The following is a 24,588-nucleotide window of genomic DNA, read 5'->3' as shown; positions in this document are numbered from 1 at the left end:
CCGTTAGCAACGCCAGCCCATAATAGCCCTGCCCAGAGATTTACAACATACAGTGTTGTGAACAGACCCAAAGAAACGGCCTATTTTCACGACCTAAAAGAGGTTTTACCTGAAAAAAACACATGCACATTCACCACGCTATGAGATAATAACACAACGTTACCAGACAGAGTTGTTTTAGAGGGAAATTCATGCAAAACCGCTGATGTGCGTTGCCTTCAGGGACAGTTTTTCATCAACAGTCTCTGTATTTACTTCTAAATTAAAGGTAACGAACCTACTGCTATGACTATAGGGATTATGGCAATGGGCCAATTTGACTAAATGTTGAACTATCCCTTTAAACGGGAACAACAGAACCAGTGGAGAGGAGTTTAATAAAAGCCTGATCCCATGTAGACGATTACTGGTGTATCAGTGTATTGATTCGTATGATTGTTTTTGTTTTATCACTGCTATTGTTTTGTTGTCACTGTGTATTATTACTGCCTGATTGTTGATTAATACTGTTTTTAATTGTTTGATGATTTGTTTAAAGCACCTTGAGATGCATTTCATGTATGAAAGGTGCTATATAAATACAATTATTATTATTATTGATCTGTCAGTGTATTGATGTATTGATGTATTGGTGAAGCCGGTGTCTTTAGTCCTGTGAGGTTCTGACCTTCGTCACTGGTGTGAGGTTCAGTCCCGTTGTCGGCCTCGTCGATAGTTCCTGGTTCACTGTGGGGGCTGTCGCTGCACACACACACACACACACACACACACACACACATGATCAGTACTTTCTCTATCAGCAGGTGAAGTTCCTTTCCATGTTACTTGAGTAAGAGTAAAAAAGTACTTGCTTTTAAAGGTACTTAAGTATCTAAAAGTACATGCTTTTAAATGTACTTGAAGTCAAAGTCAGAGTCAGAGTAAATGTCTTATTGTTCACATCAATGAATGACTCTAATAGTTTGTAAATGAATGTAAGGAGCTTTTAACTCTTGTTAGTGAGAATGAACTCTTTGCTGCTCAGCTGCACTGATGTGCTGCTTTTAGGGGTTAGGGTTTCCTTCACAGACAAACACAGCTTGTGTCCAATAGGATTTTAGAGAAAGACCTGAAAGTAACCAGTACTTTTCAGCCTTCCTACTAATTAACTCCAGTAAAAGTACAAATATTTGTCTTGGAAATGTATTCAAGTAAGAGTAATAAGTACCAAAGAAATCTAATACTCAAGTAAAGTACAAATCCTCTGGACACACTGCAAAACCCCCAAATCTTTCCAAGAATATTTGTCTTTTTTCTTGTCAAAATCTCTAATTTCTAGTCCAAACTAATCTTTTTCCACTTAAAATAAGACTCATCACCTAAAAATGAACTTGTTTTTAGATCATTTTCACTTGTTTCAAACTAATTTTCACTTGAAATAAGTAGAAAAATCTGCCAAGTTTTTTGTGTTTGTAATAAGAAAGAAAAACTTGCTCCTATCAGATTTTTCTACTTATTTCAAGTGAAAATTTGTTTGAAACAAGTGAAAATGATCTAAAAACAAGCTGCTTTTAATGTGATGAGTCTTATTTCCCCCGGTCGGTCACCACCATAGACTGTAAAAAGAATGGACGTAGCGTCCGTGACGTCACCCATTGGTTTGGGGGAGTCTGTTTTGTGCCGCTACTACGGGGGTTTGAGCTGCGCCATGTTGGATTCTACTTGCCATATTTGGAGCGGTGCGGCCGTTGGCCGGCCGAGAGCCCGCCCACTGGCCTCGTAGCAGCGGTCGCCGGACCTGTCACTCAACGGTTCTGCGCCCTAATTGGCCATAAAAACCTACAGTAAAACGGTAAGTTAAATTCACCCCCAGAGTAAACTTGGGTAGAGTGACCTACAAAAAAATTACCAGCTGTAAATAAGTTTTTTAAAGCTGTAACTAAAATGTAAATGCTATTTTAACTTGGGGCTCACCTTGAGTTGCTGCAGCCACTAGCCTCCAGGGAACCAAGCATCTATTGAACGCTGAAGTGAGCTTCCCCACTCACCAGACACCAGTCTCCTCCCCCAGTCACCACTCAAACACCCCCCACCCGTCACCACTCACCAGTACTCACACACTCAGTCCCCCCCGGTCACCACTCACCAGTACTCCTCCCCCCCAGGTCACCACTCACCAGTACTCCTCCCCCGGTCACCACTCACCATACTCCCCCCCCCGGTCACCACTCACCAGTACTCCTCCCCCCCAGGTCACCACTCACCAGTACCCCCCCCCCGGTCACCACTCACCAGTACTCCTCCCCCCCGTGTCACCAGTCACTCCTCCCCCCCGTCACCACTCACCAGTACTCCCCCCCCCCCCAGGTCACCACTCACCAGTACTCCCCCCCCCCAGGTCACCACTCACCAGTACTCCTCCCCCCCGGTCACCACTCACCAGTACTCCCCCCCCCCCGGTCACCACTCACCATACTTACCTCCCCCCCGGTCACCACTCACCAGTACCCTCCCCCCCCCGGATCACCACTCACCAGTACTTCCTCCCTCCCCCCCGGTTCACCACTCACCACTACTCCCCCCCCCCCCGGTCACCACTCACCAGTACTCCTCCCCCCCCCAGGTCACCACTCACCAGTACTCCCCCCCCCCCCGGTCACCACTCACCAGTACTCCTCCCCCCCGGTCACCACTCACCAGTACTCCTCCCCCCCGGTCACCACTCACCAGTACTCCTCCCCCCCCCGGTCAGTCACCACTCACCAGTACTCCTCCCCCCCCCAGGTCACCACTCACCAGTACTCCTCCCCCCCGGTCACCACTCACCAGTACTCTCTCCTCCCCCCCGTCACCACTCACCAGTACTCCTCCCCCCCGGTCACCACTCACCAGTACTCCCCCCCCCCGGTCAGTCACCACTCACCAGTACTCCTCCCCCCCGGTCACCACTCACCAGTACTCCTCCCCCCCCAGGTCACCACTCACCAGTACTCCTCCCCCCCGGTCACCACTCACCAGTACTCCTCCCCCCCGGTCACCACTCACCAGTACTCCTCCCCCCCAGGTCACCACTCACCAGTACTCCTCCCCCCCGGTCACCACTCACCAGTACTCCCCCCCCCCGGTCACCACTCACCAGTACTCCTCCCCCCCGGTCACCACTCACCAGTACTCCTCCCCCCCGGTCAGTCACCACTCACCAGTACTCCTCCCCCCCGGTCACCACTCACCAGTACTCCTCCCCCCCGGTCACCACTCACCAGTACTCCTCCCCCCCAGGTCACCACTCACCAGTACTCCTCCCCCCCGGTCACCACTCACCAGTACTCCTCCCCCCCGGTCACCACTCACCTCCCCCCCCGGTCAGTCACCACTCACCAGTACTTTCCTCCCCCGGTCACCACTCACCAGTACTCCCCCCCCCCGTCACCCACTCACCAGTACTCCTCCCCCCCGTCAGTCACCACTCACCAGTACTCCCCCCCGGTCATCACCACTCACCAGTACTCCCCCCCCCAGGTCACCACTCACCAGTACTCCCCCCCCCCGGTCAGTCACCACTCACCAGTACTCCTCCCCCCGGTCACCACTCACCAGTACTCCTCCCCCCCAGGTCACCACTCACCAGTACTCCCCCCCCCGGTCAGTCACCACTCACCAGTACTCCTCCCCCCCAGGTCACCACTCACCAGTACTCCTCCCCCCCAGGTCACCACTCACCAGTACTCCCCCCCCAGGTCACCACTCACCAGTACTCCTCCCCCCCGGTCACCACTCACCAGTACTCCTCCCCCCCGGTCACCACTCACCAGTACTCCTCCCCCCCGGTCACCACTCACCAGTACTCCTCCCCCCCGGTCACCACTCACCAGTACTCCTCCCCCCCGGTCACCACTCACCAGTACTCCTCCCCCCCAGGTCACCACTCACCAGTACTCCTCCCCCCCGGTCAGTCACCACTCACCAGTACTCCTCCCCCCCGGTCACCACTCACCAGTACTCCCCCCCCCCCGGTCAGTCACCACTCACCAGTACTCCTCCCCCCCGGTCACCACTCACCAGTACTCCTCCCCCCCGGTCACCACTCACCAGTACTCCTCCCCCCCGGTCAGTCACCACTCACCAGTACTCCCCCCCCCCGGTCACCACTCCCCCCCCCCGGTCACCACTCACCAGTACTCCCCCCCCCCCGGTCACCACTCACCAGTACTCCTCCCCCCCGGTCAGTCACCACTCACCAGTACTCCTCCCCCCCGGTCAGTCACCACTCACCAGTACTCCCCCCCCCGGTCACCACTCACCAGTACTCCCCCCCCCCGGTCACCACTCACCAGTACTCCTCCCCCCCGGTCACCACTCACCAGTACTCCTCCCCCCCGGTCACCACTCACCAGTACCACTCACCAGTACTCCCCCCCCCCGGTCACCACTCACCAGTACTCCTCCCCCCCGGTCAGTCACCACTCACCAGTACTCCCCCCCCCCGGTCACCACTCACCAGTACTCCCCCCCCCCGGTCACCACTCACCAGTTACTCCTCCCCCCGGTCACCACTCACCAGTACTCCCCCCGGTCAGTCACCACTCACCAGTACTCCTCCCCCCCCGGTCAGTCACCACTCACCAGTACTCCCCCCCCCCCGGTCAGTCACCACTCACCAGTACTCCTCCCCCCCCCGGTCACCACTCACCAGTACTCCTCCCCCCCGGTCACCACTCACCAGTACTCCTCCCCCCCGGTCACCACTCACCAGTACTCCCCCCCCCCCGGTCACCACTCACCAGTACTCCTCCCCCCCGGTCACCACTCACCAGTACTCCTCCCCCCCAGTCACCACTCACCAGTACTCCCCCCCCCCCAGTCACCACTCACCAGTACTCCTCCCCCCCCCAGGTCACCACTCACCAGTACTCCTCCCCCGGTCATCACCACTCACCAGTACTCCCCCCCCCGGTCACCACTCACCAGTACTCCTCCCGTCACCACTCACCAGTACTCCCCCCCCCGGTCACCACTCACCAGTACTCCTCCCCCCCCCGGGTCACCACTCACCAGTACTCCTCCCCCCCGGTCACCACTCACCAGTACTCCCCCCCCCCCGGTCAGTCACCACTCACCAGTACTCCTCCCCCCCAGGTCACCACTCACCAGTACTCCCCCCCCCCCCCCCTCCCCCCATGTCACCACTCACCAGTACTCCCCCCCCCCGGTCACCACTCACCAGTACTCCTCCCCCCCGGTCAGTCACCACTCACCAGTACTCCCCCCCCCCCGGTCACCACTCACCAGTACTCCTCCCCCCCGGCCCCCTCCCCCCAGGTCACCACTCACCAGTGCTCCTCCCCCCCAGGTCACCACTCACCATTACTCCCCCCCCCCCAGGTCACCACTCACCAGTACTCCTCCCCCCCGTCAGTCACCACTCACCAGTACTCCCCCCGGTCACCACTCACCATTACTCCCCCCCCCCCCCTCCCCCCAGGTCACCACTCACCAGTACTCCTCCCCCCCAGGTCACCACTCACCAGTACTCCTCCCCCCCGGTCAGTCACCACTCACCAGTACTCCCCCCCCCCGGTCACCACTCACCAGTACTCCTCCCCCCCCGGTCACCACTCACCAGTACTCCTCCCCCCCAGGTCACCACTCACCAGTACTCCTCCCCCCCCGGTCAGTCACCACTCACCAGTACTCCTCCCCCCCCCCGGTCACCACTCACCAGTACTCCTCCCCCTCCCCCCCAGGTCACCACTCACCAGTACTCCTCCCCCCCGGTCATACACTTCTCGTAGACCGGTCCGTCCAGCTCCCTCTGGCCGGGGAAGATGAGCTCGTTGTGGGCGATGATGGTCTTGATGACCTCGTTGACGTGGGCCTGACAGGCCACCGGGTCCTGGCCGTCCGGGATCGGCATCAGGGTCGGACCGAAGCAGATGGCCAGGTTGTACGAGTCCATCATGTTCTCGTCGCTGTACTGGGACAGACTGGGAGGACGGAGAGAAGACCGAGACACTGAGACACTGTGCAACTGATCCTTCCGATACTAGATTACTGTGATGTTGTGTACATTTCTTCCTCTAAATGTGTTCTAGCTCCTCTTAAAAGAATAGTTCACCCAAAATTGTAATTTCCCTCATTATCTCCTCCCCCTCAAGTGGACTAAGGGCTGGGAGAAGTTTCAGAGTCCTCCGTGGCTTCTCTGAGTTACAGGGGGTCTCGGCGTAGCAGTGCATGTCCATATGACGGTTGCAAATGGATACCAACTGTCTTCGTAACAAAAAGACACACCAAAAAACATCCAGATACCTCCATGCTGCTCGTAAATCTCGTGAGATTTGGACAAACCAGGAAGAGGAGCTTCCGCTACAAACTTGAAATATAGACTTATTTAATTTTTTTCGGAACAATTTCTCATGTCGGGGCTTCAATACAAGAGGGACATTACATACGAGCAGCATGGAGGTATCTGGATGTTTTTTTGGTGTGTCTTTTTGTTACGAAGACAGTTGGTATCCATTTGCAACCGTCATATGGACATGCACTGCTACGCCGAGACCCCCTGTAACTCAGAGAAGCCACGGAGGACTCTGAAACTTCTCCCAGCCCTTAGTCCACATGAGGGGGAGGAGATAAGGAGGGAAGTTTCAATTTTGGGTGAACTATCCCTTTAATTACCCGCCTTATCTGAAACAGTATTTTGTGCAACTTACATCCAACTATCAAACCAGGCAATCTACCTCCCTACTTCTCAGTGCCTCACAATAGGAAATCAATAGGTAGAAAAGCATTTATTACGACTGGAACCATTTACCTGTGGGTATTAGATCATCTCAATCATAAGCCGTTTTTAAGAAGTCCTCTCCTCCTATTTTGAAACATCTTGCTCATGCTTTCATTGACTCTGTTGCCATATTTCATCTAATATTTGTACAAACTTTGGTTGCAATTTTGTCGAAGTGATTTTTGTACATGTCTGTCTTGTCTTTTTATTTTATTGTCTGTATTGTATTGTACTGTTTTGTCTTGTTTTCTCTCATTGTATTGTGTTATGTGTTATGTCTTGATGTTATGTGTGTACAGTAGGACCCCCTCGTAAATGAGTTGTGACAACTCAAGGGGCTTATCCTATGAAAATAAACAGCTTCAAATGAGAGGACGGAGACACTCAGGACAGTTTTAACAGCAGAACCTTAGTTTACTGTTCGGTTACTCCACACAGAGTTCAGTTCTTGTCCCAGTTCAGATGCAGCAGCTGAATCTACTAATCTAATCCTGACAGTGTCTCCTCCTCAACACCAGGGGGAGACATGAGTCTTTTCAGCAGGTTGCTACATACAGAGGAAGTGTTTTGCATTCACTTGTTATTTATTTTTTCGTTCGTTATTTTGAATAATTTTTTGTAGTAACTTCTTTTTCTGATTTATTAAGATTTCAAAATCCCACCAGAAGCTCCCGCCTGCAGAAGGAGTGATTTCAAAATAAAGGTGCTACCCCCTTTACAGCAAAGTTTGACAAAGTGTTAAATACCTGGGAACTCAGAGTGCAACTGGCTGAAATGTAAGACCTAACAAGAACCTTTGAGATCATTGCTGTGGAATATACTCTGGATTTGCTACATACTGTATCTATAATCTGTATGCACTGTGCTGGACTATTATAATTTTGAAAATGTTCAATAAAGAGAATTTTCAAAACAAAAAAATAATAAATAAAAGTGCTCCATCAGACTGCTCTGTAATAACAGGTCGTCTCCTCTCAACATCAATCTGAACTCACAGGGAACACGGTGAGAATAAGAAACATTGGTGGGTTTTACCTTTGAAAACCTTGCAAACTATGTGATTTAATCCGTTTTGGAAGGTCACTTGTAGTGGAGTGTTTACATATCATGGATCTAATAGATCTAATAGATCCATGATGAAGTGGTCAGACAAAAAATACTCAGACAAAGATCTTGTCTTGTCTCATCTCATCTCATCTTGTCTTGTCTTGAGGAAAAAAATTTGTCAGACAGAACAAAAATATTCCAAAAAACAAACCAATTCACTTGCATTCACTTTTTTCCAAGTAAATCCAATACGCTTCCATAGATACAGACTTCTGTCCTGTTGACTTTTCTGTCAGCGAGTAAATAACTGGATGTAAATAACTTAGAGTTCTCAACTACAGTTCATGACTGGACGTGACGGTTCAAACTGAAAATATATTAATTTCTCGGGTCTGACCTCAGGCTTCCTTTTGTTATTTAGACTGTATGTATGTATATATATATATAGATGTACTGTATATAAACACATCTTCTGGCTGGTTGCACTGACACATCAGCCCAGACACTTTTTTTTAAGCTCCACTTTGTGTCGTCTCTACTGTTGTGCAGCAGCTCACACACTTTGTCCACACTGCAAAAACTCAAAATCTTTCCAAGAATATTTGTCTTATTTCTTGTAAAAAATGTCTCATTTCTAGTCAAAACTAAACTCTTTTCACTTAAATTAAGACTTATCACATTAAAAGTAGCTTGTTTTTAGACACTTTTTTAAAAATCTGATAGTGGAGCAAGTTTTTCTTTCTTATTACAAGCACAAAAAACTTCCTTTCACTGGCAGATTTTTCTACTTATTTCAAGTGAAAATTAGTTTGAAACAAGTGAAAATGATCTAAAAACAAGTTCATTTTTAGGTGATGAGTCTTATTTTAAGTGGAAAGAGATTAGTTTGACTAGAAATTAGACATTTTGACAAGAAATGAGACAAATATTCTTGGAAAGATTTAGAGTTTTTGCAGTGCAGTTTCAGTCGGATTGAGGTGAAAACATAAAGAAGAATCTGGTCGGATCTGGTTCAGTCCGGTCTGAGTTGGACTCGGACCAACACGTTTACATTAAGTTAGAGTTGAGTTGTCCTGTGGTGTGTTATAATCAGACCTCAGATCAGATTGACTGATCACCAGAGTCATGAACTCTAGCAACAGGAAGTTGTGAGGAGCGGCTCAGACTCACTGGTTGAGGAAAGCGAAGAGGTATCTCATGACGATGATGACGGTCCGAGGAAGAGTCACGGTGATCTGCTGGATGTGATGAGCTCGCTCTGCTCCAGACTCCAGCTCTGAAACACACACACACATTTAGTCCATTCAGACACCCCCACACTGGACCGTACCATCATTAAACCTGATCTCACCTTCTCATTCAGTGGTTTTTCTTTATTTCTATCACTTTCTACATTGTAGATTCAAACTGAGACGTCAGAACTGTGAAGGAACTCATGTGGAGTTATGTAGTAAACACCAAAGTGTTGAACAAAGCAGAATTCGTTAGCCTCATAGCATAATTGCCTAAGTCATTTTTTGGCCAAATTGAGATATCTGCCTAACTTTCCTCTCCTCCCACTGCTGCATCACCTTGCCTTATTGGCTATGTCCTCAACCAATCAGAACACTTTTTAGAGTCCAAAATCACTATCTTTTTGACTTTGCTTGCTAGGAATTGTGTTTTTTCTTTTTTCCCCGAAAATGTTCAAATATGACTTAGGCAATTATGCTATTAGGCTATTAGATTTATTTCTCAGTCTCCACTTTTTGCTTTGATGACAGCTTTATATGAGTTCCTTCATAGTTCTGACGTCTCAGTTTGAATCTACAATGAAATAAAGAAAAAACATTGGATGAGAAGGTGTGTCCAAACTTTGGACTGGTGGTGTAAGTATATATTTAGTTAGTTAGTTTTTTTTGTCTTAGTTTAAGTTGCATCCCATAATGTTGCCATCAGTCCTCCTTGTTAGGTTCCTTATTCATGGTAAGGTTGGTTTTGCACTTCAGTTTTAACTCTCATTGTTGTTCTTATCGTTATAACCGGGTCAAAACCGACTCTAACAACACAATGTCAGAATTTTAAACATCAGCATTTTAGAATTTTGTGAAAAAAAAAAAGTTTTATTTTGTTTAAATGGAGGTTCCTGACAAAATCAAAAGTCTTGATGCAATAAACACATTAATGTGGTGGTACTGTTATGCATTAAAAACCTAAAAACAGGTCGGTGGCGACCACACTGCAAAAACTCAAAATCTTTCCAAGAATATTTGTCTTATTTCTTGTCAAAATGTCTCATTTCTAGTCAAAACTAATCTCTTTCCACTTAAAATAAGACTCATCACCTAAAAATTCACTTGTTTTTAGATCATTTTCACTTGTTTGAAACAAATTTTCACTTGAAATAAGTAGAAAAATCTGCCAGTGAAAGCAAGTTTTTTGTGCTTGTAATAAGAAAGAAAAACTTGCTCCACTATCAGATTATTTTTTAGGTGAAAATCTCCTTGAAAGAAGTAAAAAGTGTCTAAAAACAAGCTGCTTTTTATGTGATGAGTCTTATTTCAAGTGTAATGAGATGTGTTTTGAATAGAAATAAGACAAAAATTCTTGGTGAGAGTTTGAGTTTTTGCAGTGCAACTTCAGCTGCTCCGACCACAGAGAAAAGGTTCAACACTGTTGTTGTATCATTTTCTCTCTAGCAGAAGTGATTGTGTAGTGAACGTGTACACAACCCCCCCCCCCCCCACACACACACACACACACACACACACACACACACTCCTCCCTCTGTTAACCATCAGTCCTGGAGCTCAGATTGTTTCCATCTGCTGCTCCACATCCTCTCTCCTCTACAGTAAAGGTGTTTTCTCTTTCTGTGTGTGTGTGTGTGTGTGTGTGTGTGTGTGTGTGTGTGTGTGTGTGTGTGTGTGTGTGTGTGTGTGTGTGTGTGTGTGTGTGTGTGTGTGTGCGTGTGACTCACTGATGGTGGAGATGAAGTCCAGGAAGCGTTCCTTGGGGAACAGCGGGTTTTCCAGTCCTCTGAAGTAGAGCTTCAACACACCGGCCACAGAGTTGATGTCGTGTTCGTTCTGGTCGTCGACCAGAGGGTCTTCACCTGCAACACACACACACACACACACACACACACACACACACACACACACACACACACACACAGAGAAGGACAAGTGTTATGTAATATATACTATATAAACACACACACACAGAGGGACAGGACAGGTGTGTGTGTTGGTGTGTGTGTGCAGTGGCGAAAGTACCATTAATGCAAGTAATTCCGTTGCATTAGGGCCCGTGGTCAAAAAAGGCCTGTGGTGGTGAACTCTGGTAAAAATTACAGTAAATTAAACATTTCAAAAAATAAAATTATCAATTGGTGGAACTGTTTAACATCTTGGCTTTTACATCATTACTGCAATTCATTGATGTTATTCTGGATTATGGGGATTTGCTTTCAATATCTGGTCATTCAGTTTTTTATCCCCGCAAAAAAAAAAAAGCCAAGGGAAGAGTCGCTAGCCTGTTACGTAGTACAGTCTGTGGCCGGAGCACACATTTATTTAGGAAAAGTGTAATTGGTGCAGATTAAACCTTCCCTTCTATCTTTTAAACAGTAACAACAGAACCATTTGATTATGTTATAGATTTTCCATCTTTGCTGAGCATCAGAATTGTTAGAAATTAATAGGCCTAATAATAATAATTAAAAAAGCCTGTCCCATATAGACGCCTGTCTCTAACATAAGCCCCAACATCGGCCCCTGTTGTTAGCAATAATTTCAATCATTTTGCATTGGGGCCCGTAGCAGACTACTTTCGCCACTGTGTGTGTGTGTTTATATAGTGGTATATATAGATCTATACAGTGGTGTAGTCTAATGTGTTGTAGTGGGTAAACTGCTGTTACCTAGCAACCAGTGGTGTAGTCTAATGTGTTGTAGTGGGTAAACTGCTGTTACCTAGCAACCAGTGGTGTAGTCTAATGTGTTGTAGTGGGTAAACTGCTTTCTTGGTGGTAAACTGTTCATACATCAAGGACCCAAAACTGACACAAACTAGACCACGGACCCTCATTGGACAAAACACCAGAAATACACAAACTATCAATGTACCTTTAAATTAGGCATAGCTACATTTTTGAAAGATTATAGAGAAATTTCTGGGAAAAAAAGTGGTACAATTTCTCCACAAAAAAGTTAAAACATTTCTAGAAAAAAGTGGTAAAAATGATCACAAAAAAATAAACAAAAAAGTTTTAAATCTTATATAAAAATTTATATATTTTTTTTGTTGAAAAATCTGGTAAAATTACTCAGAAAAAAATGGTAAAATTAAAAAAAAAAAAAAAGTTTAAAAAATTTTAGAAGAAACTGGTAAAATTTATCAAAGAAGTTCTAGGAAAAGTGGTAAAATTAAAAAAAAAAAAAGTCAAACAATAATAAAAAAAAAAGTGGTAAAAGTAAAAATAGTAGGCTATATAGTAAATAGTAAAAAGTTTATTAAAAAAATTGAGAAGAAACTGGTAAAATTACTCAAGAATTCTAGAAAAAGTGGTAACATTTTTTAAACAATAAGACAAAAAGGGGTAAAATGTCTTAAAAAAATAGTATAAAGTAGAACAGAAAAATTGAGAAGAAACTGGTAAAATGTCCAGAAAAAGTTGTGGACCCCTTGAACCCTGTCAACCCTCCCACTTTTTTTTTTTTTAACTTTAGTGAGATAGTTTTGCTGTACTGGGTATACTGAAGTATTTATGTATTTTCAGTGTGTAAACTGAGTAAACCTGAGTATCACATAGAGACTACACCACTGTGTCTGTAGATAATAATAGCTGTGCTCTGCCTCACCTCTCTCGAAGGAGTTCTTAATGTCGTTGACCTCCACCTGTGACCCCGGCACACGGAAGATGCCCTGCTGCTGCAGCCCTGCAAGAAAAACATCCCATAATGCACCGGGTCAGACTGAGCGACGCGGCGCTGCAGACACACAACACACAACAGGAAACATAATCTAGTCATAAAGGGAGATTACACTGCAAAAACTCAAAATCTTACCAAGAATATTTGTCTTATTATTTCTAGTCAAAACAAATCTCATTCTACTTAAAATAAGACTCATCACATTAAAAGTAGCTTGTTTTTAGACACTTTTTACTTATTTCAAGCAGATTTTCACTTGAAATAAGTAGAAAAATCTGATAGTGGAGCAAGTTTTTCTTTCTTATTACAAACACAAAAAACTTGCTTTCACTGGCAGATTTTTCTACTTATTTCAAGTGAAAATTAGTTTGAAACAAGTGAAAATGATCTGAAAACAAATTCATTTTTGAGTCTTATTTTTAGTGGAAAGAGATTAGTTTTGACTAGAAATGAGACATTTTGACAAGAAACAACACAAATATTCTTGGAAAGATTTTGAGTTTTTGCAGTGAACACACAGCAGGAAGCGTAATCTAGTCATAAAGGGAGATGCGTACACTGCAAAAATAGCATATTTGTCTTATTATTTCTAGTCAAAAACAATCTCATTCTACTTAAAATAAGACTCATCACATTAAAAGTAGCTTGTTTTTAGACACTTTTTACTTCTTTCAAGCAGATTTTCACTTAAAATAATCTGACAGTGGAGCAAGTTTTTCTTTCTTATTACAAGCACAAAAAAACTCCTTTCACTGGCAGATTTTTCTACTTATTTCAAGTGAAAATTTGTTTGAAACAAGTTAATTTTTAGGTGATGAGTCTTATTTTAAGTGGAAAGAGTTTAGTTTTGACTAGAAATGAGACATTTTGACAAGAAATAAGACAAATATTATTGGTAAGACGTTGAGTTTTTGCAGTGTATGTCTGCAGGAGAGGGAGAGAGGCCCCGGCGCCACCAGATGGTTCCAGTTAGACGGCTCCTAATCAGGTTTGTGGAGCTGCATTAGGTCCAGACCTAGAGAAAGAGGCCTTCAGGCTGCAGAGAACCAGCTGCAGACAGATGTGGAGGTAGACGACGCCGAGGGAAAAGGCTCCAGTGACTGAACAAAGAGCAGGAGGAGGATAAACAACAAGCAGCTGGGACTGGGACTCACCGTACAGGTTGATGTATCGGACACAACTTTCAACCACCAGCGGGATCGGTTGACCCGAGTCCTGCAATGAAACCATTCAGAAATAATAATAATATAATAATAATATCAGATCACATCTAGTAGCTTATTGCATGTGACTGTTAAAGAGGAACTCTGCAGGTCTGGTGTCTCTAACCCTCCTCTCCTCCATGTGCATCTGTTTCCAACAACGAAGCCGGTGAGAAATCAATCCATGGAGCGGTGGATACACTGCAAAAACTCAAAATCTTTCCAAGAATATTTGTCTTATTTCTTGTCAAAATGTCTCATTTCTAGTCAAAAATAATCTCTTTCCACTTTAAAATGAGACTCATCACCTAAAAAATAACTTGTTTTTTGATCTTTTCACTTGTTTCAAACAATTTTTTACCTAAAATAAGTAGAAAAATCTGCCAGTAAAAGCAAGTTTTTTGTGCTTGTAATAAGAATCAGCTTTTCCTACTGATTTCAAGTGAAAATCTGCTTGAAAGAAGTTAAAAAGTGTCTAAAAACAAGTTGCTTTTTGCTTTTTGCTTTTTGATGAGTCTTATTTAAGTATAATGAGATTTGTTTTGACTAGAAATAAGACAAATATTCTTGGTAAGATTTTGAGTTTTTGCAGTGTAACATTATTTATATACGGGATATATGTATAAAACAACTACAAAACCAGATGTTGTGAAAGTTCATTATGTCTACTAATTTAAACTTAGTTTTTTAGACATTAGGAAGTGATTCTTTCTTTTACCAGAGTCACTCTGGACGGTCCTTTCTGCATTTTTAGTCAGAATGGGATTCTTGATGTTGAGGCTCGCTGAGATAACGGAGGAGACTGAATCTGAGATGGTTTGTTTGTCGTGACAGTTTTTTCCGCAGTTGTTCCAGGTGGCCTAACTCTTTGGCACATGATTGTCCATAACTTGTACTTAAAGTAGCACTATCGCAAATTCCAATACAATTCTACAAAAAAAAGAGAGCGAAGTAAACTCACTAAACGATCCTAAAATCTAAACTGACTAATCTACTAAGATCCTGCAGAGTTCCTCTTTAACCTCCACATGGTCTAACATGCAGAATGAACCTAAAGCTCCTTCCTGCTACATGAAGCCTCAATGAGCTCATCAATGTTATTTTAAGCAAATCTCATGAGGAGCATAAAACAACACAATACAACACACACACACACACACACACACACACAGACACACACACAGAGCTGGTGTTTGTAATGTAAAGCTGCAGAGGACAGAGCAGCAGCAGCATGCAGAGTTATGGTGCGTTCCAGTGCTTTTCAACACGTGAGTCATGACTTCGTAGCGCTGAACTGTCTGAGCGCAAGGAATTCTGGGAACAAGATGTAAATACACAAACATGGCGAGTCGTATGGAGTTTGTGCTTCTTCTGCTCATCGGCTCATTTGAGCGAAACAGAGGAGGGGAAACGGCACAGACCATAACAGAAGCCGTTACACCTGTTATCTAACCCTAGTTGTATTTTTTGAAACATATTTTGTATTGATTGATGAACTGGAAACTAACTGACTCCAGAGCTGCTGCCAATGATCCATTAAAGGACAATTCCGGGCAAATTCAACTGGGGGCTGTATGTTCCTAACATTTCAGGTCTAACAGAAGGAATCTGAAGGTTTTCAGTTTAATGTCTCCTGTTGTGCGGTAGTTGTGTCTGTCCCCGCGTCGCCACGGCAGCGATGAATGGGAGCGGATGTAAGTTCTGCTGCTTAGGCTGTTTCCATCCCTCAAAGCCACAGACAGCGTCAGATGGAGACTCAAACATGCACTGAAACATGAAAATCTTCAGATTCCTTCTTTTAGACCTAAAATGTTAGGAACATAGGCTACAGCCCCCAGTTGAATTTGCCCGGAATTATCCTTTAACATTAGCAGATAAATAACGTTAGAGTAACACCTGGCTGTAACAGTTTTGTTTCGAGGGCTGTGTGAGGTCAGAGGTCAGGACTGGGAGCTCTGGAGGGTAGCCTGGAACGCACCATTACTGACGTTGACTCGAGTCCTTGAACTACACACTCAGATACCTGGATACGAGTTCTGGCGTTCCTCCTTCCTCTGGGATGGAAAGCAGCAGAGGAAGAGGAGGAGGAAGAGGAAGGAGAGTTAGAGAAGCAACAGACAGACAGACAGACAGACAGACGAGACCTGTGGAGGTTAGAGGAGCTGAGCGGTTAAAGAGACAGAGCAGAAACACTCAGGCGTCTGGACTGCAAAAACTCAAAATCTTATCAAGAATATTTGTCTTATTTCTTGTCAAAATGTCTCATTTCTAGTCTAAACTAATCAATTTCCACTCATCACCTAAAAATTAACTTGTCTTGAGACAGTTTTTACTTGTTTCAAATGAATTTTCACTTGAAATAAGTAGAAAAATCTGCCAGTGAAAGCTTTGAAAGTTTTTTGTGTTTGTAATAAGGAAGAAAAACTTGCTCCACTATCAGATTTTTCTACTTATTTCAAGTGAAAATCAGCTTGAAAGAAGTAAAAAGTGTCTAAAAACAAGCTGCTTTTAATGTGATGAGTCTTATTTTAAGTAGAATTAGATTGTTTTGACTAGAAATAAGACAAAGATATTGAGTTTTTGCAGTGTGGACTCTGTGCTGGTGAACTGTTGTGGCAGGAGAAGAGTCGGAGCAGCAGCAGGAGGAGGAGGAGGAGCAGGAGCAGGAGGAGGAGGAGGAGGAGGAGGAGGAGTTAAACAGAGTCAGATCACGATGAAGAGCAGCCACCTCCTCCTCCTCCTCCTCCTCCTCCTCCTCCTCCTCTCCGTACCTTGATGAAGGTCTCCATATTGCCGTTAAACAGCTTATGGTTATAGACGGAGCGAGGTCGAGGCTTCCGCATCATTTTCTGTGGCTTCGGGGGGAGGGTGGGGGGTCTGGGAGGGAGGAGGGGGGGGGGGGGGCGATGGACAACAGGGACAAACAGTGTTTCTGTCAAACGCTCAAAACCTTAAAAAACAGCTCAGGGAACAATCTTCAGTTTGGGGACAAAGTCCAACAACACAGAGTGATAAAAAGAAAGAAGGTGTTTCATTGTTAAAGTCTTTAAAAACCAGGCAGAGTGAATCCATCCCATCAGTTTCTATTAAAAGGTAAAAGTTCATCACACTCACATTAATAATATAAATATTTATCACAACGATCCGACATGATGAAACCATGAACGTTACACAGGAGACTTATTCTGAAAAGTCCCCAGAGTCTTTTATTTTGAAAGGTAACAGCCATTACACAGTATAACTATATACAGCGTCACGCAACAGTTCAGGTGGAAGATGAAGTGATCTCCAAAAGACATAAAGTTAAACATGAAACACTCTTTTTCAATATTTTCATCAATATCAGTGTATTATTGTAGTTTTCTACAGTTTCAGAGTGAAAAAGGGAAACAAAGCAGCAGCAGAAAAAGGGCCGGGGGGGGGGGGGGGGGGGGGCGGGGGGCTAATAGCTACTAACTATGCAGGGGGCCCAGACCTTTGCTGAGGGACCTTTTCTGGCAGTTTGAACATGAAAAAGATGGAAATAATACTTATATCGTTTAAAATGTAAAGTGAATGTTTCATGTCTGCTGGAGATCATTTCATCTTCCACTTAAACACATTAACACACATTTGGACCAGAGGGGGGCAAACTTTTGCATGACACTGTAATAATATATTTAGTATAGATAGATCGATCAGCTGTTGTGAGTCTGTGATGATGACTGTGGTGTTGTGTTATTGTGGGATAGATTCTTACCTGGTGGTTCCACATTCAGCTCTTTCTCCTGTGGACAGAGATAGAGACGTGTCAGGTCTTCATGCTTCATATTCAGGGCCGTTGCTAGGAATTCTGGGCCATCTGAAAGAATACTAAAGTGGGCCCCTGCCCCCTGACTTTTCCACTTTTTTTCTTACGCCGGGTTCACACTGGACGCTGAAGTGGAGCGGCTGCGAAAGTCGCACGTGAGCCGTGTCCCTCCAGTTCACACCAGACGCTGATTTCTCCGCGGCGGTCGCGAGCGCCTCTGCTCCTCAGCTGTTGTTTACTCACATTCAGAGCTGTTTTTTTACATCATGGATAAGTAAATAACCTCATATAATTATAACACCGTGTGCTGTGGGTCAAACAACTCCCTCTACTTCCAAGATTAATTTCACGTCGTCCTTCACTTGACAACAACTCGTCTCTGCCTCCCTCTCTCGCTCTTTCCCTGTTTGTTTGTGTGTTTTGACCCCCCCCACCCCCCCCCCCACCCCCTGCAGCCAGCCCACTCCATGTCTCCCTATCCCCCTATCCCGTGTGTGTGTGTGTGTTTTCATCTCTCTCGCTCTCTGTTGAGAGTCTGACAAATATAAATACGATCGCATTTGTCAATCACTGTATTTTATTTTGAAAAGTGCTTTATTTTGAAAATTGACCGGATTCTCTCGTTGTTTCATGTGTGACTTCCTGCCAAGATTGATGCGATCGCTCGCGGCTCGCGCACAAAATAGACCAGACACCGAAACGATTGCTGCAGGGCGCGAGCCATCGCGGCGCTTCGCGGCTGGTCTGAACTACACCATCGGTTAACAAGGGCGCTGAAAGGAAGCAGTCTCCGTTCCGCGGCTATTCGCGGCGCTTCTGTGTCCGGTGTGAACCTGGCGTTAGACTACGTATACTGTATATTATGATTTCTTATTTAGCCTACTTTGTTTTGATGCTAATGCAGCGTTACTATGAGTATCAGTCAGGGTCTAAGCAGAATAATTTAGTCATACAAAGATTAGACTACTGGGGTTTTTATGGGCCCCACTGGACTCTGGGCCCCTGGAATCATCATCACCTTTCTCCCCGATACGGCCCTGTTCATATCATAACGTATAACGCTGCTCATTGGACAAAGCTGCTGCAGCCTCAGGGGTTACACATCCCCCCTCCCAGGGGCTGAGGCTGCAGTGACAGTGTGGGGGGGAGGTGTGGGGGGTATGGAGGGTTAGGGTGGGGGGGGTGGGGGGGGTGTGGGGGTCACTGCCTCTCTGAGCCTTTTGTTGAGGCTCTGTTCATCTGGAAGATGAAGCTGAGAAACAACGACCACCTCAGAGGAACATTACCAGTCTGTCCTCTGTTGCTCACCCTGAGCTTTCTCCTGGTTTCCCCTGTTAAAAGGGTTTACCATGGAGTTTTTCCTCAGTGGATGTGAGGGTCTAAGGACAGAGGATGTTGTTATGATGGGATGTAAAGCCCTTTGAGACAAACTGGTGGTAAAAACGGGCTATACAGATAAAATTGCCTTGCCTTGTACGAGTTTATATGTGTAGACTACAGATATACACATATAGTGTATGCAAATATATTATGTATAATGTATTTATAGCTAATGTATGTCTGCATTGTATAAAAATGGCTATAGGTATGTATATAGTTGTATAAAGAAAAGTTGCATGTTGACTTGTTTCAGACGGAGGAATCTAATTGGATGATGAGTAGACGTCCAGTCTGCAGCCACAACTTCAGCTGATTCTATCAGACTTTTATTCTCCTTCTCCTTCTTCCTTTACCTCTTTGCTTATTGGACTCACCACTATATTATCTAACTAGTATTAAAGGATTTCTTGAAACAAAGGTTAGACGACATCACTTTGCTTCTTTCTGCCTCTTTTCATCCAGCAGTTGTGTGTGTGTGTCTGGTCTGAGTCCACAGACACGAGGACGAATCACAGACGTTATGTTGTTTTTATTATGTTTTTATTGATACTGGCAGTGAGATGTAAACGCCATGTGGCTCTCAGCTGTCACACACACACACAATAACACATAATAACACACACACACACATGCTGCTAGCTGTGTGCGTGTGTGAGTGTTGCAGCTAATGAGCAGGACTCAGGTCTGATTGATGGTGTGAATAATTAAAGATGGGTGTTACCTAGAGACGCCATATGTTGTGTTCATAAAGAGTCTCAGCTGCACACACACACACACACACACACACACACACACACACTGAACTGTGATGTTAGTGTGTGTTTACAGGGTTGGTTGTCTGTTTGTTTGTCATCGAGTCCAGAGGGAAACACAGCGAGGCAGCAACGCTATAATGAATCAATCAATTAAAGGTGCATTGTGTAGGAATTACTCCTATCTATTGCTTTTCTATGCTTTTAATTCACTGTATTTTAACTTTAACTTTCTTTATTTTACTTTTATTTTTTATCTGTTGTGCAGCACTTTGGTAACTTTGTTGTTTTTAAAATGTGCTATACAAATAAAGTGGATCCATGTAGATATGAATGATATGAACGGCTCATTCAGAGCTGAAAGGAACACTTCACTTTGTTGATGGGGGGGATTACTGATTAATGAAAAACAGACTGAAGAACCAAATAACCCATTTTCATGAAGAGATAACAGGAGAAGTTACACAATGTCCCTTTAAAGGTATAATATGTAGGAATTCCCCCCATCTAGCGGTGCGGTTGCATATCTGAACGTATTCTTGATGCTGCATTCACGTGAAATTGGGCAGACGTCAGACAGACAACAGACGCTGCATGTAACAGGATAAACAAGCGTCTATGTAAACAAGTGGTTGAAATAATCGATTTTCATGTATAGATAACAGGAGAAGTTACACAATGTCCCTTTAATGAATGAATGAATCAGTGAATGGATGAGAGACGTGGAGCTGCAGCTAGTCTCATCTGGCTCTCTCCGTCATTCTGTCTCTCCATCTCTCAGCAGCTGCAGCATCGGGCTGAGCCTGCTGCTGCTGACTGATTGGGCGTAAACTGTTCACGCCTGAGGTGACGAGGAGGAGGAGGAGGAGGAGGAGGAGGAGGAGAGGAGAGGAGGAGGAGGAGAGGAGAGGAGAGGAGGAGGAGAGGAGAGGAGGAGGAGGAGGAGGAGGAGGAGGAGGAGAGGAGAGGAGGAGGAGGAGGAGGAGAGGAGGAGAGGAGAGGAGAGGAGGAGGAGGAGGAGGAGAGGAGAGGAGGAGGAGGAGGAGGAGGAGAGGAGAGGAGGAGGAGGAGGAGGAGGAGGAGGAGGAGGAGGAGAGGAGAGGAGAGGAGGAGGAGGAGGAGAGGAGAGGAGGAGGAGGAGGAGGAGGAGAGGAGAGGAGGAGGAGGAGGAGGAGGAGGAGGAGGAGGAGGAGAGGAGAGGAGAGGAGGGGCTGGGGGTCTGGACCTAGGACCCTCCTCCAGCTACACACACACTACAGTGATCAGACTTCATGTTGCTGTTATTCTTATTAGTAAAATAAATAAAGGGCAGTTCAGTAGGCCTTCACAGCAACGTCCATCAGCCGGTGTCCTCAGTGCTGACGGTTATAAAGATGCGTTCACAGCAGGAATTATGATTTTAATAATAATGGATTACATTTATATATTGTTACCCAATACCCAAAGCGCGTACAGCAACCATTATTCATTCATACACATTCACACCGGTGGTGGTGAGTTATGTGTGTAGCCACAGCTGCCCTGGGGCAGACTGACCAATGTGTGCCAAACCACCATGATCATTCATACGCATTCACACGAGGCAAGGACACTACGACAGAGACTGGAGAAGACGCAGAAGTGGCGGTACGTTCTCGTTTTTTATTCTGCGTTTAGACGAGCGTTTTGGGGGGAAATCAGTGTGAAGATGGTAATGCAAAGGTTTGTGGAGTTGCATCTCCTCTGTGATCTCTCCTCCCTCCTTCAGCTGTTGTTAACATCTCCATGTTTCTCACATTCTCTGTCATAAACTGTTTTCTTGTCTGTAACAACATCTCTGTCCTGGGTGATGATCCCTCCTCTGTTGCTCACCCTGAGCTTTCTCCTGGTTTTCCCTGTTAAAAGGGTTTTCCATGGAGTTTTTCCTCAGTGGATGTGAGGGTCTAAGGACAGAGGATGTTGTTATGATGGGATGTAAAGCCCTTTGAGACAGACTGGTGGTAAAAACGGGCTATACAAATAAAATGGCCTTGCCTCCACCCACTGCTCCTTAGATCAGACCTGCAGCCCTGAGTAAATGGTAAATGGTCTGTATTTATAAAGCGCTTTTCTACCTGAAAGCGCTTTACATCACATTCACCCATTCACACACACATTCACACACTGGCGGAAGCTGCCATGCAAGGCGCATGTGGAGTCATGTGCTGTGATGGAGCTGTGACAGACGATGAGGACGATGAGGTCTCTACCTTCTCCCAGCGTCTGCTTCAGCAGGTCGTGTTTGGCCTGAAGCTTGATGATCAGGTTGCTGCCGTTCAGGAACTCTTTGAATTTCTAGACCACAGAGAGAAGAAGGAGGAGAAGAAGCTTCATCCTTCTGTGTGTAGAGCTCATGGCAGCAGTTTGACTCGAGGACGGACGGAGTTAAACACTCACAGAGAAGTAGAACATCTCGGTCTCCTGCTGGTTGGACCTCCTCTTGGCCACGTTCATCTTGCTCATGTAGGACTCGGACGCCACCGACTTGATGGACTCGGTGGAGCGGCTGTGCTGGAAGGCGTCCGACACGTCGAAGTCCTCCACCGTCAACATGTCCTGCAGCGTCTGCATGGTGGCGTCCAGCGTCTTCCTCACCTGCACACACACACACACACACACACACACACACACACACACACACACACAGGACCAGAGGACCAGAGGACGGTGAATGAAGCATCACAGTCACATGGGATTTGTTTTCAGGGAGAGAGTGATTAATGAACGAATGAATGAATTTATCTTTTATTTCAAACTTGTAAAATAAGTAAAGGAGTAAAGAAGAAAGGAAAACAACGAGCAAGCTGCTGCACTCTGCAGACTTTAGGCTGAAGTTAAAAACGTACGTGGTCTCACCCCTTCTCCAATACTCAAGCAAAATAAATTTGCCTTATGGCTTCCTTTTAAATGCTCTGCCATTGATTAATAATATAACTAATAGGCTACAATACATAAATAAATGTTCACTCTATATCAAATCTATAAATACTTTTAGATATAGGTTTTGGCAGTAATACTCCCAGTAAGTAGTGAGCCAAGGAGGAAAAAACCAAAACATACTGCATACACTGTAAAAAAAGGGGTTTCTAAAAACAAGATAGAAACACTAAATCTAAGGAGAAACCTACTCAATTTTATTATTTTATCTTAGTCTAGTCTAGTTTAGTTTAGCTTAGCTTGGTTTATCTTAGTCTAGTCTAGTCTAGTTTAGTTCATCTTATTTTATCTTAGTTTAGCCTAGCCTAGTATAGTCTAGTTTAGTTTATCTTTGTTTTGTTTTGTTAGCTTAGCTTAGTTTAGTTTAGCTTATCTTATCTTAGCTTATCTTAGTTTAGTTAGTCCAGTCTAGTCTAGTTTATTGTTAAGCTTATCTTAGTTTAGTTCAATTTAGTTTAGTTTAGTTTAGTTGAGGCCTCAGACTGATTGGACTCGTTTCCATAACAAAGTGACTGGTTCATTAAACACTGTGAGGAGGAGGAGGAGGAGGAGGAGGAGGAGGAGCTTGTCGTCACCTCCTCCTTCATTAAACATGAAGGAAACACAACCTGGTCTGAATATATATATATAATAATATATAGAGGCCAGAGGAGGAGGACAGATGGTGATGTGGAGGAGGAGGAGGTGTGTGTGTTTGGGGTGGGGTATGAGGGTGGTGAGGTGCAGCTGGTTCCATCCTGACTCCTCCTCCTCCTCCTCCTCCTCCTCCTCCTCACCTCCTCGTTCTCTATCTTCAGCGTGGTCAGACGAGACTGCAGCTGGTGGTAGCGCATCAGGAGCTCCGTCTGGACCGGCTGCTGGGCGCTCACCTGGCACACCTGGGGGGGGGGGGGGGGGGGTTAAAAAAAATTTGACACTTATTAGAAATACTGCAATTTACCTGTAAGGTTGTTTAAAAGATCAAAATAGTAGCTAAAACCATGCAAATACAGTTTCCTCCTCATCTTCAGTGTTAAACATGAAGATGATCTCTGAGTGGCGTCTCCAACATTAAACCATCTCATTAGGAGATTAATGCTAAAACAAAGTAATTCCCAAATGTTGACTCAGTATTATGGTTTATGGATGTTACCGACTGAGACATTCTTCTTAAAGAGTTCAGTTTGCACGTGACAGAAACAAAGTTCACTGATCAGTTCCATGGATCTAACTGGACTGAGCTGTTCTGCTTTGATCTGACAGTAAAAGGTCAGAGGACAGAGAACTGCTCCACACTGCAAAAAATCAAATATCTTACCAAGAATATCTGTCTTATTTTTAGTCAAAATGTCATTTCTAGTCAAAACTAATCTCATTCTACTTAAAATAAGACTCATCACATTAAAAAGCAGCTTGTTTTTAGACACTTTTTACTTCTTTCAAGCAGATTTTCACTTGAAATAAGTAGAAAAATCTGATAGTGGAGCAAGTTTTTCTTTCTTATTACAAGCACAAAAAACTTGCTTTCACTGGCAGATTTTTCTACTTATTTCAAGTGAAAATTAGTTTGAAACAAGTGAAAATGATCTAAAAACAAGTAAATTTTTTAGGTTTTTAGGCTTATTTTAAGTGGAAAGAGTTTAGTTTTTTTTTTAAGTATATTTTTAGGCTTTTTTGCCTTTATTTGATAGCACATAGTGAGATAGACAGGAAAGGGGGAGGCAGAGAGAGGGGGAATGACATGCAGGAAAGGTCTGCGGGATTCGAACCGGGGATGCCTGCGTTGAGGACTGTAGTCTCTACATGG

At 44.8% G+C, this 24,588-nt stretch overlaps 1 protein-coding gene across 1 annotated transcript in view; it reads right to left on the bottom strand.

The window, feature by feature from the left end:
- Nucleotides 1–24,588, bottom strand: part of srgap3 (SLIT-ROBO Rho GTPase activating protein 3) — an 89,479-nt gene that overhangs the window by 5,202 nt on the left and 59,689 nt on the right. The window contains exons 8-18 of the mRNA XM_085775518.1: nt 23,579–23,680; nt 22,263–22,460; nt 22,076–22,160; nt 17,665–17,692; nt 16,697–16,802; nt 13,878–13,938; nt 12,652–12,729; nt 10,767–10,901; nt 8,978–9,083; nt 5,736–5,963; nt 668–741 (exon numbers count right to left, since the gene is read on the bottom strand). Of these exons, the coding sequence (XP_085631644.1) occupies nt 668–741; nt 5,736–5,963; nt 8,978–9,083; nt 10,767–10,901; nt 12,652–12,729; nt 13,878–13,938; nt 16,697–16,802; nt 17,665–17,692; nt 22,076–22,160; nt 22,263–22,460; nt 23,579–23,680 (1,201 nt within the window). The remainder of the gene's footprint in view (nt 1–667; nt 742–5,735; nt 5,964–8,977; nt 9,084–10,766; nt 10,902–12,651; nt 12,730–13,877; nt 13,939–16,696; nt 16,803–17,664; nt 17,693–22,075; nt 22,161–22,262; nt 22,461–23,578; nt 23,681–24,588) is intronic.

This window comes from Trachurus japonicus, chromosome 5 (assembly GCF_045865225.1).
Source record: "Trachurus japonicus isolate A0001 chromosome 5, Traja_1.0".
NCBI classification, from domain to species: Eukaryota; Metazoa; Chordata; class Actinopteri; order Carangiformes; family Carangidae; genus Trachurus; species Trachurus japonicus.
The sequence above is the reverse complement of the archived record's forward strand: the minus strand, read 5'-3'. Positions and strand labels throughout refer to the sequence as shown.